The sequence below is a fragment of the Brachycentrus maculatus genome, unplaced genomic scaffold (assembly GCF_059751285.1).
Source record: "Brachycentrus maculatus isolate JH-2025_06_01 unplaced genomic scaffold, ASM5975128v1 h1tg000282l, whole genome shotgun sequence".
Taxonomy (NCBI): domain Eukaryota; kingdom Metazoa; phylum Arthropoda; class Insecta; order Trichoptera; family Brachycentridae; genus Brachycentrus; species Brachycentrus maculatus.
In genome coordinates this window covers 457,769-472,224 of record NW_028281033.1, presented here as the reverse complement: position 1 = coordinate 472,224, position 14,456 = coordinate 457,769, and the positions used below count along the sequence as shown (strand labels likewise).

General features: G+C 34.1%; 1 protein-coding gene across 1 annotated transcript in view; it reads left to right on the top strand.

Annotated features, from left to right (window-relative positions):
* The window catches only part of LOC148305188 (uncharacterized), a 59,370-nt gene extending 48,246 nt beyond the window's left edge, over positions 1-11,124 (top strand). Inside the window, exons 6-10 of the mRNA XM_088267103.1 lie at positions 2,170-2,379; positions 2,771-2,903; positions 3,981-4,181; positions 7,002-7,140; positions 9,324-11,124. Coding sequence (XP_088123229.1) covers positions 2,170-2,379; positions 2,771-2,903; positions 3,981-4,181; positions 7,002-7,140; positions 9,324-9,454 — 814 coding nt within the window. The 3' untranslated portion in view covers positions 9,455-11,124. The remainder of the gene's footprint in view (positions 1-2,169; positions 2,380-2,770; positions 2,904-3,980; positions 4,182-7,001; positions 7,141-9,323) is intronic.
* Positions 11,125-14,456: the final 3,332 nt, after the last annotated feature.

Here is a 14,456-nt window from a genome sequence, read left to right as displayed (position 1 = left end):
GTGAGGTCCGAATCCTGGATTATAATCACACACGTGAGAAACGCCAGAAAATACTATTTTCAATTTTATTATTTAAGCTTATACTAATATAGACATACTAATATAAGAGTTTCTGCTTAGTAAAGAGCTTCTTTACATCTCACCAATAGATGTCTCTAGTTAAGTTCTAGTGATTCAAGAACAAGGTTTCTAAATTGGTTTATATAGATATATAGAACTTCCAAGAATTTGAGTAGTGTGGTTGTCAATAATAGGTAGAATTGGTGAATGTTACACGTGAATAAGCTAATTCACTGAGAAAATACCGATTCTTTTGATGAGTCTTTCTTCCGCGGGAAAAAAGCTCGGGGCTCTACAATCATCATTGGACACACTTTAATAATATGCCAAAATATGTAGCATATCAATACTTTCACCGTTCTCGCCTATTTCACCATTCACTTTCGTATTTCGCGCACAAAAAATAATTACTAAGACAATAATGCCTTCATCGCATGTTTATGGGAAGGCCATCAAACGAAAGAGTTTTCTCACATAAAATCTCTCATCTTCCATTACTTACAACTAACTTCACTTTCCCTCTTATACACATATAAAAACTCTAAAACAATACCGTCTAGATAACCATCTAACTGCGTTAACTTATGCTTAGATTTTCACTCGTATTACTTTTTTATGTCCGCCTCCGTAGTGTAATGGTCAGCACGCTCGGCTACCGTTCTGGAGGTCCCGGGTTCGATTCCCAAGGGGGGTAAAATAAATATAAGTGATTTTTTCACTGTCATATTTATTCAATATTACCCTGGACTGGTACTTGAAGCGGAGGGCTGATCACCTTTCCTTCATGTGTAAACCATCTGCGTTTATATGACGCAGTGCCCTATGCACCATTGGGGTGCGGATAAGGGTTTTATTATTATTATTTATTACTTTTTTACGATTACTTTACTGAGTTAAACTGACGTACATTAAAATCACTACAACATTTTGAATGTGTCCAAATACTTGTCTGGATTATTTTCAATTATAGGAGTTATTTTTAATGTTATTTTTTGACATCTCAACATAGATGACGAAGAAATTCTCAAGTTGACACACTCAAAATGTTGTAAATAAATTAATTGGTCAAATTATAAGCCGAATAAAAAAAATAAAAGGATATTTTGTAGCGTTTCTCATGTATGTGATCATAATCCAGGATTTGACCCTCATGTCCAAATGAAAAAGTTGTTGCTCAATAATAAGCTTCATTCATCTCACCATAGATGTCTCTTGTGACATTCTAGTGATTCAAGCACTATGTTCCGAATTTAACCAATATATGTACAGTTCCAATAATTTTGAGTAGGGTGGTTGTCAATCATGGGTAGAATTGATTAATACTACACGTGTGTAAAGTGATCATTTAAATCAGCCTATGACGGTCGTAAGCCCCGTAAATGCCCAGTCATCCATATTATTCTTAATCTTTAATGAGATGTCAAAAGAATATTAAAATCACAACATTATGAACTAGAAATTTTCTGTTGTGATAAGGCCTATATTTTTGGGTTTAAAATTCAATGCAGAATAAAACACATTTTTCTAAGTTCCACTTAGGTCTACTCTCTTCTTCTTCTTCTTTAGCCCTCTACGTCCTCCACTGCTGGATATAGGCCTCTTCCGCATCCATCTATTTTTTCGGTCTTTATATTTACATCTCAACATAGATGATGAAGAATATGGAATATTTATAGGTGTTTTAACTTGAGATAAACCATCTATAATTTTTTATATGAAAGATGATGGAAGACTGGGGATCCCATGGCTTACGACCTGTCATTTGCTACTGACATTTTACACTTGTGTAACGTTCACCATTCTGCCCATTAATGAACATCCATAATGTATAATTTTTTTAACTTTATGCAATTGTCTTAGACCCCTTTCACATATTGATACCAATTTAATAGATTTGGAAGTATGGCTGATTGTAGCGCCATCAATTTAGAAATTAGCGAAGATACCTTTGATATTGATATATCAGCCGTAGGGTGTATAATTCAGTGTCTGATAAGAAGATCTACCTGCACATAAACAGTCATGATCAAAGATTTGTATATAAAAATTTGGACAAACGGAAAATATTTTTTATGTAACTGTACTAACATTTCCGAAACGACCTTCCAGAGCCGCTGCCGGCCTGCTAATGAGCTTCTCGCGCGGCTGCGGCGCGGTTTTAGCGCTTCTGCCGTCGGCGCCCGCACCCGGGACCACGCCCACCCCCCCACTCACCGCGGCGCCCGCCCCCCCTCCGCCGTCCCCGCCCGCCCTGTCCTGCTGCAGCGACGGCTACCACTCGGACCCGGACGGCTCGGGGAACGAAGCCGACCTGGCGAGGTATTCATCATTCACTATACATCTCCACCATCTGTATGTGTTTTCTTTATTTATTTCATCATACATCTTCTAACTCTTAACCGCACCCAATGGTGCATGGACATTGCATCGTATAGAAGCAGTGTTATCTTGATCTTTAAATACAAGAAGTAAAGGTGAAAGATTTAATAGTTTATTTAAATAGAATTGATTGCATGTCGCAAACAATTTTTTTTACGTGTAGTTTTATAAAAAAATATTGTAAAATGTTCCCTCGCCACGCGAAAACTAGGTGACTAAATTGTAATTTTGTATTTGTTTGATGAAATAAAAACAAAAATTGATCAATATATATTTTTTCATAAGTTATATCAAAATTTAATATGTCCGCTTTTGTGTTTGTCCTGCACAGATCAGAGTTGGTGATGAGGTACGGACAGCTCTTCAACAAGTCAAGAGTTGATACCCTGGATGCCTTGGATGCCCTCCCTCCTCTGCAGCAAGCTCGCCAACTAAAGACGAAGATTCTCTTCTCAGTCATAGTGGTGAGCTGATGCAAAACATCATAACATTGACAAAAGTTTTTTTTCTAGGGATGAAAAGTTTTGGCAAAACGTTGAATGTTGGGTAAATACCAAAACAAGAAAAAAGGCTCTGAAACTAGTTATACAAAACCAATATTATCAATAGAATCTAAACTAGTAACGTAAAATAATGTTCAATAGTGTTCAAGAATAGGAGTTCAGTAAAGTTCCAACAAAAATGAATGAAGGTAGCATATTGACTTTCATTCAATTTTGTATGCATTCATTTGATAATCCTTGCTCAGAAAGCTGAGTTTCTTCACTTTACAAAACAGGAGTTGTTTTCACATTTCGACATCTTAACATAGATGAAGAAGAATATGGAAATCTGAGAATGTACATGGCTTACGACCAGCTCTCTTCTACTCTCTCTAATAAAAAAGCTTACTAAAAGTTATCTCTTGACTGCGCTGCATGTAGCGCTCCAACCACTGAGGTGCCTGCTGCTGCCTTAACTTGATCGGTCCATCGTGATGGGTATTTTCCTCTCTTTTTCTTCTCCTGCAGGCTACCGATCACAACCAGCCATTCCAGGCTTTCCTCATTGCCACGTGCAGCGTGTCTACAAAACTGAAGAATCCGTCGTGTACACAGACATCGGCTAAAATTAACCCATTTCTTTTATATCAAATTCAAACCCTTATCCGCACCCCAATGGTGAATTAAGCACTGCAGCATATAAACGCAGTATTATCTTAATCGTTTACACATGAAGGAAAGGTGATCAGCCCTCCGCTTCAGGTACCAGATCACGGTTATTTTCAATAAATAAATCAAATTAATTACAAACTCTAGATTGTCCACCCTGCAGATGTACATTTCTGTAAATTATATGGATTGAATCTAAGCACTTATCTTCGTTTTACTTAAGATAGTCCTTAGCCCTGAATTATTCAGATTTTCATCTTCTTTTCCATTAGAGGCTTAGTCTCAAGTGGTGTCTCAACACCTAAAACATTATCATACGTTTAACACCATAATTCTTTAAATTTACATCGTCTACCTTATTGAAAACTCCCGACCTTCGTATGTCCACAGCTCGCCTTCAGATCCTGTCAGATCCTCCGCGACAGGAAGATATGTGACGTCAGAACCACCCTAGGGCTTTGCCCAGGATCTCCTGCCACTGAAGGTATCGGAGCTGAACTATCGCAGCTGGAAGGCGCCACGAGAGCTGCCATGGCCGCCTCAGCCGACTTCTTCCCTCTGGGCGAAGCTGAGAGACAAGTCGCCAACCAGGTAAGAAGGATATTCTTCATATTCCTTTCAAGAAAGGACCAGTCCTTTTTGGGGATTTTGAACTCGACTCTGGTTTCCTCATCATTCTTTACAACTTTCCTCTTCATTCTCTAATCCTTCCGTCACCAGTCGTCATCCAGTTTAAGCCGCCTTTTTTAAAGTTACATTTTTTAATATAAATTCTATCCATTTATACATATCTCTCATTCCTTTCAACAGCTGAGTGACAAGTCGCCAACCAGGTAAGAAGGATATTTTAATTACTTTTTTGTCCTATTTGGGCATTTTGAACTCGGCTTTGGTTTCAACATTCTTTACAACTTTCCTCTTCATTCTCTTTCCTTGCTTTCGTCACCAGTCTTCATCCAGTTTGGACCGCCTTTTTATAGTTACATTTTTTAATATAATTTCTATCCATTTATACATATCGCTCATTCCTTTCAACAACGTCATGTATCAAAAAACTTGATTTTTCAGTAGAACGTTTTTAAAGTTTAAAAATATAATACAATGTATTAAAAATAAATATCAAGCCACTTATTAAACTTTTTACTGTACAACAATCGTCAATTTTCAGTTGTGCATGTTTTCGGAATGCCCAGAAAAAGTACAATATCCAAGTAAAAGCGGCATATTTTCAACTCAATATTTACCCGCTATAGGGCAAAAAGTGTTGTTTTTGCATTTTGAAGAAAAAGTATTGTTATTATTTTTTTTTTTAATATACCTACTAAATATTTTTCAAAATGGAGAAAAAACATTCTGCTTTTACCTAAAGAGATCTGTTGCACAGTAAAAAGTTCAAAAAGTGGCTTGATATTTATTCTTAATACATTGTATTATATTTTTAAACTTTAAAAACGTTCTCCTGAAAAATCAAGTTTTTTGATATATGACGTTGTTGAAATGAGTGAGCGATATGTATAAATGTATTGAAATTGTTTCAAATTGTATTAAAAAATGTAACTTTAATTAATAAATAAATAAAATTTAAAAAATATGCGTTAGCGGGTAAGCAGAGTTGAAGAGATGATCGGAGGATAGACATTCATCGACCAAGATGTAGGATATAGGTATTTGGTACAGTGAGATAATTCTTCACGGTCGAGTACCAACATGCAACAACGAGTTCCCAATCCTATTATGCTATATGTAGACTAACAGGTTGCAGTAATCAACCATGACATGCGGGTGAAATGCCTTTTCAGAAAATGAAATCTTTCAAGTGTGCTCAGAAACTTTTCCGTTTTTGATGTGAACAAATCGTTTCTCTATTCACTTGAACTAGATCTGTAATATAACAACGACACTTGAAAATCGTGAATGATAGATTATTCACAACATATTGAGTGTCTCCAAATACTTGTTCACAAATCTGGGTTTCTCCAACTGGTCAAATTATTAACTGAATAAAAAAATTTATCATTATTTCAAGTGTCTCCTAGTATGCAAAATAATCCGTGCTTCGGATCTTGCATATATCTACATAAAAGGGTCACTGCTAAATAAAAGTTTTCTCAATCAAACCATAAATGGATCTAGTGAACTCGCACACGACGCACTAGATCCATCTATGGTTAGATTTAGAGACCATTTTTATGGGAGTAACCCTTTTATCTGGATGTTTGCAAGATCCGAACCGCGGATTGTTTTACATACTGAGAGAAGCCTGAAAACATTTTTTTTCGAATGTGTAGGAGTTTCAAAACTTTGAGTAATGTGTTTGACAATCATGGGTAGTATGATTAATGTTCCTTCCTTCTAACCCTTATCCGCACCCAATGGTGCATAGGGCACCGCATTGCACGAAGGCGGACAACGATATTGATGAATGTTACACGCGTGTAAAATGATCATTTAAAACAGTTTTATCACTAATTTAGATATAGTGATAAAACTGTTTGAAGTGTAGAACAGTTCCAAAAATTCGAGTTATATGATTGTCATTCAAGGGTAGTTCAGTGATCACTTTACACTTGTGTAACAATTGGTAAATGTTACACGTGTGTAAAGTGATTACTGAACCAGTTTACGATAGGTCTTCAGCCCGGTAGACACCCAGACATCTATATCAATCTACATTGAGATATCAGAATTTAAAAAAAATAAAACTAAAAAAATTAATTGAGCAAAATGCTCATTACGCCTGTGATCCTGGGTTAAATGGCCGTCTTCACGGGCCATTCTCCGCCTACTCAGTGCGGTAACTCAATCAACGTTTCGGCGGCCGCTCGCGACTCCTCCTCCGCGCAACCTTGGACCTTTGCAGCGCGCACGGAACGTGTCCAGAATGTGGAACGGTACGTTTCATCACGGAAAAGTAATGACTGTGTAATTTGGACTACAAAAAACCAAGGAGGCGCATTTTTGGACGCCGGACAAATCGATTGGACACAACCTATGCGTATATCATGGTTTGGTGATCTATAAGTAGGTTTGTAAGGTAAAAGAAACATTTGTTGAGAACTTGATTAGGAGGTTTTCATAAGTCACAAACAGGTATTCATAAAATGATTAACCTTTGCTTATTTTTCATGGTTTAGATTTTATTGAAAGCTGTCCCACCGTATGCCCAGATCTGATAGAGAAGCATCTAGGGTTCCTGACAGATCTGCTCTTGCAAAGCAATTTTTTTAAACTAAGTTGCAAAATATTGAAAATGTGAAACAGTATAAAATTGTATCCCTATTTTACTGTGAATTTTTTTTGCTGTTTGTGTGATTTTTGTGTGATTTGCTGGGAGGTGTTTTTTTTGTGAAATGTTTATGTTCGTATCATATATGAATAAGATATTTTTAAAGTCCTTTTTCTTGTTTTCAGGTTTTGTCAACTCTCCACGAATACCCCTGCCTAGAACGCTGCACCGGATTGATGCAGTATATCGCTGACTGCTGCAGATTGGCCTGGACTCTCTGTAACCAATGCCCTCCCCTTACTTTGGACACTGACTTTACCCCAGGTTGGTTTATTGACAAAAGACACATCGCTCACTCCTTTCAACAACGTCATATATCAAAAATCGTTAATTTTCAGTTGTGCGAATGCCCAGAAAATGTACTATATCCCACCAAAAGCGGCATATTTTTAACTTAATATTTACCCGCTACAGGGCAGAAAGTTTTGTTTTTGCATTTCGAAAAAAAGGTATTGTTTAAGTATTTTTTTAAAATATCCTGAATATTTTTCAAATGTAGAAAAAAACATTCAGGTTTTACCTAAAAAGATCTGTTGTACAGTAAAAATTTCAATAAGTGTCTTGATATTTATTTTTAATACATTTCATTGTATTCTAAAAACTTTAAAAACGATCTCCTGAAAATTTAAGCTTTTTTTATATATGACGTTGGTGAAAGGAGTGAGCGCCATGTCGCCTGCTGTATTTCTATTGACATCTCAACATAGATGATGAAGAATGCTGATGAAGAATACTGAATATAATGGAAATCTACTCGGATTTACAGGTCTTACTTCTTCTTTACTTACTTATAACCCTTATCCACACCCAATGGTGCATAGGGCACTGCATCCAATTGACGCAGTGTTATCTTGATCATTACTTACATAAAGGCAAGGTGATCACTCTTGCGCATCAGGAACCAGTCCAGGGTAATATTAAATAAATATTACAATGTAAAATCATTAATATTTATTTTCACCCCCCCCCCTGGGAATCGAACCCGGGACCTCCAGCACGGTAGCTAAACACGCTGACCATTACACCACGGAGGCGGACAAAATACTTCTTCACTTCATATAAAAACAGTAGATATTTCATATTATTTTTTGACATCTCATCAAAGATGAAGAAGAATATGGAAGTCTGGGCATTTACGGGGCTGACGACCGTCATAGGCTGGTTTAAGTGATCACTTTACACACGTGTAACATTCACGAATTCTATTATTGACAACCACACTACTCAAATTCTTGGAAGTTCTATATATATGAATTAATTTAGAAACCTTGTTCTTGAATCACTAGAACTTCACTAGAGACATCTATTGGTGAGATGTAAAGAAATGTAAATGCCCAGACTTCCATATTTTTCTTCATCTTTGATGTGATGTCAAAAAATAATATGAAAATAACTCCTGTAATTGGAGATAATCCAGATTTTGTGAACAAGTATTTGGACACACTCAAAATGTTGTAAGTAGATATTTCATCTCAAATTTAGACACCTTTAATATATTAATATATAATATTCATTGGGTGTCATATCCAGTGTCTGATATTAGAGAGAAAAAATAATATTTAATCGTCTGAAATTCTAGACACAAGCCCACGTTTTTATGAGAAGTAAACGAACGGAGAATATGCCAACCGTAATTAAGTATCTTTCTTTGGAATAGGCCACCGAAATATGGATCGGATTCTGTGGGCGATCGTGCTTGACTAGACACGATCAGTAATTTTACAGAATTTCATCGGTAATAACATCATCTGTTCCTGAAAAACACCGCATTTTGATGATAATAACACTGTTATTACGCTACACCAATCTTTGTTTAACAATATTTTGTTATTACAATTTGTTTTATAACAAACTTTGTGTATTAAACTGAGTGTAATAACAAGTAAACCAACTAACTAACCATCACGCCGCTTCCCGCAGGGAATAGAACCCCACGCCGATCTGTCTTTGCAAACATTCTTCGCCTCTTCCACGTTCATGCATCCTCTCATACATACCCACCGATTGTTTCGACTCCTAACCTGACCGCTTTCAAGTATTTGGCATACTTGATCGTGCCAAGTTTTTCTCAGTCTTCCTCTGCTCCTTTTTCCAATTACATTCGCCTCATAAATTTGTTTTACCCTTCTTTCCTCACTCATTCGTTCTACATGTCTAAACCATCTCAACACACCTTTCTAATAACAAGTATTAGTTTATTATAGAATAAAATAACAACTATGTTATTTTATCCACATAAATTTTATTTGACCAGCAACAGGATTTCGTCGTAACCAGTCTGATAATGTCGATTACGACAAAGCCTGGTTGCTGGTCAAATAAAATTAATGTGGACAAAATTTTATAGTTGTTATTTTATCCTATAAAAGATATAAGAGTCCTTTATAAGAGTTATCATTTACATTTTTTTCTTATTACTAATCGGATGTTCTCACTTCCGTTTTCAGTTCTCATGAGGCCGGATAAACACGTCCGCTTCCACTCTTCCGATCAGCGCTCCGACCTGATCCGGTCCTTCGTCTGGCCAGCGCTGATGGACGAGGAGACGTGCATCTTCAAGGCAGTCGTCATGACCTGACCTAGATCCTATACTCCAAGGTCTAATTCTTCAAAATCGGCAGAGAACGCTTCCATATTTCCAAAAATTACTCGACAAATTGTGCAATGAAATGACGTAATACATAAGCATTGTTAATTTTGTTATCAAATGTTAAATGAAATACTGATTCTTTGAGTCTATTAAATTCAAACGTTCGTTTGAAAATGCCATATCTAGGCGAAACAATTGTCACAAAATTGATTTTTATGTGTTTTTTCAATAGTAAAATTAAAAAAACAGTGTTTTATTTAATATTTAATACATAAATTAAAATGGAGTTCTACTAATTAAACGCTTTGGTTTAAATACATTTTTAGCTTTGTGGTATGGTAATTTACTTATAACCCTTACCCGCACCTTATGGTGCATAGGGCACTGCATCGAATTGACGCAGTGTTATCTTGATCATTACTTACATGAAGGCAAGGTGATCACCAGTCCAGGGTAATATTAAATAAATATTACAGTGTAAAATCACTAATATTTATTTTCACCCCCCCTGGGAATCGAACCCGGGACCTCCAGCACGGTAGCTAAACACGCTGACCATTACACGACGGAGGCGGACAATGGTATGGTAATACCACAAAGTATTTTTAACTTTGTGGTATGGTAACACTCTCCTTATCGTTCATCGTAATATGTTGTTGAAATAAAATTTATTGTATGTAATATTTTAAACAGCAAAGTAATAGTAAAAATAAATATATAAAATCAGAAAAGAAAACTTACTTAAAAAAAATTAACAAGAATTTTGATCGAATCATAGAAGCTATATCTTTTTGACAAAATAATACTACAAAGAATATTTTATTATGTGCTGTGGATGCGTTTTCTAAAGCCGAGTCCAGTATTTTAATATGCCTTATAAATTAAGGTTCTAAACTTATAAAGCTTATATAATGCCTTATAAACGCATGCGCGAAAACTAAAATAAATTAAACTTTTCTGTAATAGTTTAAGACAATGAGCAATATTATGGTTAATTGTATATTTATAAATTCATTAAAAATTATGAATAATATGGTAGAAACTATTTATTAGCAACCATTTATATAGGACAGATGAACTAATTTTGAAAAAATACTTGCGAAGTACCGTACACGTGATAAAAGTGAGACTTCTTTTAAAAAAATAGTGTAAAAGAGATTTAGCGAGAGACAGAGAGAGAATGAAAGCTTTTAAAAAATACAATAATACAAAGTTTGCATAAAAAAGTATTCAACTGTTCATATATTAATTAGACTGGTCCTCTTCTGCTGTATACTAACCTCATCCTGTCAAGTTCGTCAACTTCTCAAATCAATTCCCTCGTTCAAGACCATGTGTCAAAAAACCCTAAGCGAACGCAACCAACTTCGTTAAGCCAATACTTTCAAAGAAAAATCGTATCTGTGCCCATCTATATTCGTAATATTTCGAAGTTCTACCATATATTTTTGTGTATTTTAAAACGTTAATTGATAGTTATTTTTTTATTGTTGTTATGCTTGTAGGGTAAAGTGTACATTAATTTTTCATAAGATGTAATGTCAAATATTTATATTGTATGTTAAACAAATTTTAATATTAATTATATAATAATTAATATTTTAATATTGACTTTTGCATATGAGTTATTATTTCAGAAATGTATATACTTATGTGTGTGTGTGTATATATATATATATATATATATATATATATATATATATATATATATATATATATATATATATATATATATATATATATATATATATATATATATATATATATATATATATATATATATATATATATATATATATATATATATATATATATATATATATATAATTAACGTACTTGCCTTTTTTTCAAGATGTAATTTTCGCTTCAAATTGTTAATTTTTTTTAAATTTCAAAGAGATTGAAAAAAGTTTTAATTCAAGTATTGAAAATATATTTGTGAAATTTATTTATACATGTATTTTATATTATATGTATTTTGTATAAAAAAAACATGTATTGTTTATTTTTAAGTCATTCTTTATGTATGTAAATGCAGTACAAAGTAAGAATAGTTTTAATTCTACAATATTATGCTTTAATATTTACATGTAAACAAATGTTTTTCAATAAAACCACAAACAAAAAATACCTTGTATATTATTTTTCTATAATTTATATTTGAATCAATAACTTTTGTGATTTTACATTTTATTATTAATATATATATATATGATTGCTAGTATAAACGCACGAATGACTTCACAAACAAATATGGCTGAAAGCCCAGTATATATAGAATTGCAACCTGGCAGCCATGGATACAGTGAGAATTGCCAATATTTTATCTAAAGTTAGACAAATATTTTAACCATAAATGTTACCCGGAGAATTTAGCATTTTTTGTAAAATCGACTTACATGGATCTGACGGATTTTGAGAGTAGGCGACACCATTATCCAGTGTCTGAATAAATAAAAATTCTGTTAGTGTTTTTGTTAATTACATTAATTGGCAGTGCGAGTACTCCCAGTGTAGAAACACCCACACTCCATTTGACAATAGGAATAATTCACTATCCTAAGACGCGAGTTAGGGCGTTTGTGCACTATACGGAATTACACGGAATTTTACCGTCCGGCACTTTAGTTAACGTTTTAAAACGATGATTGGCTTGGGTTGTCTTGTACTTTTGTCCATCTTTCTTCGGATCGGTGCTCTCGATCAGTGCGTGAACACGTTGCGGGTAAATTCGAAACGCTAAACTGTCGGGATTCGCTTTCATTTTTCAAAACCGGACTGCCGGACGGTAAAATTCCGGGTAGTGGACAAGAGCCCTAAGGGTAGGCAAGCGTACAATTGAGTATTACCAACACACTGCAATATTTTTCAAATAAATAAAAAAAATTGTATTTGTGTCCGCCTCCGTAGTGTCAGCACGCTCGGCTGCCATTCTGCAGGTCCCGGGTTCGGTTTCCAGGGGAGGTTCAGATAAATTTAAGTGATTATTTCGCTCTAATATTTATTCAATATTACCCTGGACTGGTACCTGAAACGGAGGGCTGATCACCTTTCCTTCATATATATATATATATATATATATATATATATATATATATATATATATATATATATATATATATATATATATATATATATATATATATATATATATATATACATATATAGATATTTATTTATATATTATATATAATATATATATATATATATATATATATATATATATATATATATATATATATATAAATGCAGTGCCCTATGCACCATCGGGTGCGGATAAGGGTTTATTTGAATTGAATGGATGAACATTTACATATTAACATGTTTCGGCGCACAATTTTTATTGGAATTTGATTTTTTAGAAAATAAATAATGAAAAAAGTATTTTCTTACTTTTTTCTTTTCGAAACAATATATAATGTTTATTTCGAAGAAAAACCAATTGTTTCAATGCAAAAACGGCGTTTTAATAAAGAAAGAAATTGATTTTGTTAAATGTTACCTGGGTTTTAAGAAAATTAAGTTGCGGTCTCAATTAATAAATTCTGGGTGTAAACAAGATTTCAAAATCATAACTGCTCAAAGTTGAAAAAAAGAGTAGAATGCCCAATTTTCTGATTAAAAAAGGTCACTACTTTGTCCTGAGAGCCATTTTCGCATGTTGCTCAGTGGTCACACTTAATTGATGAAGCGTAGCTCTGTAATCACTTCATACCTATTCGTACTTACGAATACAGGCAATCCATTATGAAAACTTCGTCTACTTTAGAAAATCAACTTAAGAATAGCTCGTTTGTTATCAAAGTATTATTTATTTATTAGGAGTAAGTTTTAGTGATTTCGCGATTAAAAATGGCAGCCTTCAAAAGGAACTGGGAGTGCGATTAGGACTCGCAGGGTCCGCATTTAACAGTATGAAAGCTGTCTGGAGATCGGATTTATACTCGGTGAAGACCAAATACCGCCTATACAATGCCTGCATTGCTCCTGTTCTCTTATACGGCTGTGAAACATGGCACCTTACAAGGGCCCAGAGCAGTCGTGTACTAAGCTTTGAGAATAGGTATCTGCGAAGAATTTTAGGCGTGCGGTGGTTTGACTTTGTGAGGAATGAAGAGATAAGGCGTAGGACGCAGCAAATCTTGTTCACAAATGTCGCCAAGAAAATGCGATTCAGTTGGCTTGGCCATGTACTCCGCATACCTCCCGAGAGCCATCATCAAGCTTGCATCTTTTACAAGGCATCAGGTTCCCGACCACTGAGACAATTCGTTGGAGCGGATATCGCTCAGTCCTTTCAACAACGTCATATATCAAAAATCGTCAATTATTAGTTTTGCGTTTTTTTCGGAATGTCCAGAAAATGTACTATATGCCAGCAAAAGTATCATATTTTTAACTTAATATTTACCCACTACATGGCAGAAAGTGTTGTTTTTGCATTTTGAAAAAAGGTATTGTTTAATTATTTTTTAAAATATAAGTACTAAATATTTTTCAAATGGAGAAAAAAGATTCATTTCAAAAAAAGTTAAAAAAGTGACATTAATTTTTAAAACATTGTATTATATTTTTTAACTTTTAAAACGATCTCTTGCAAATCAATTATTTTTATATATGATGCTGTTGAAAGGAGTGAGCGATTTGACAAAAAAGTTTTTTTAAGTTTTTTTTTATTACCAAAAACCTTCATGAAATAAAATAATTAATATATGTACATTAAGGATTTTTTAAGGAGTGTGTGGAAGCTTTTGGTAAGAGAATGTAATTTAGTATTTAAATGTTATTAATGTCTCAGAATTTAATAAACCCTGATGATGACAAGGTTCTTGTCGAAACCGGTAGGTAAAAAGTGTACTAATAATAAAAGAAGTGGTTAAAACAAAGAGGTTTAATTTTATAACGTACATGTACTTATATATTTGAGCAGAGTACCATTTCGTACAGCGAACAGATAGACTATATTCGTTTTATTAATTGGACCTAACTC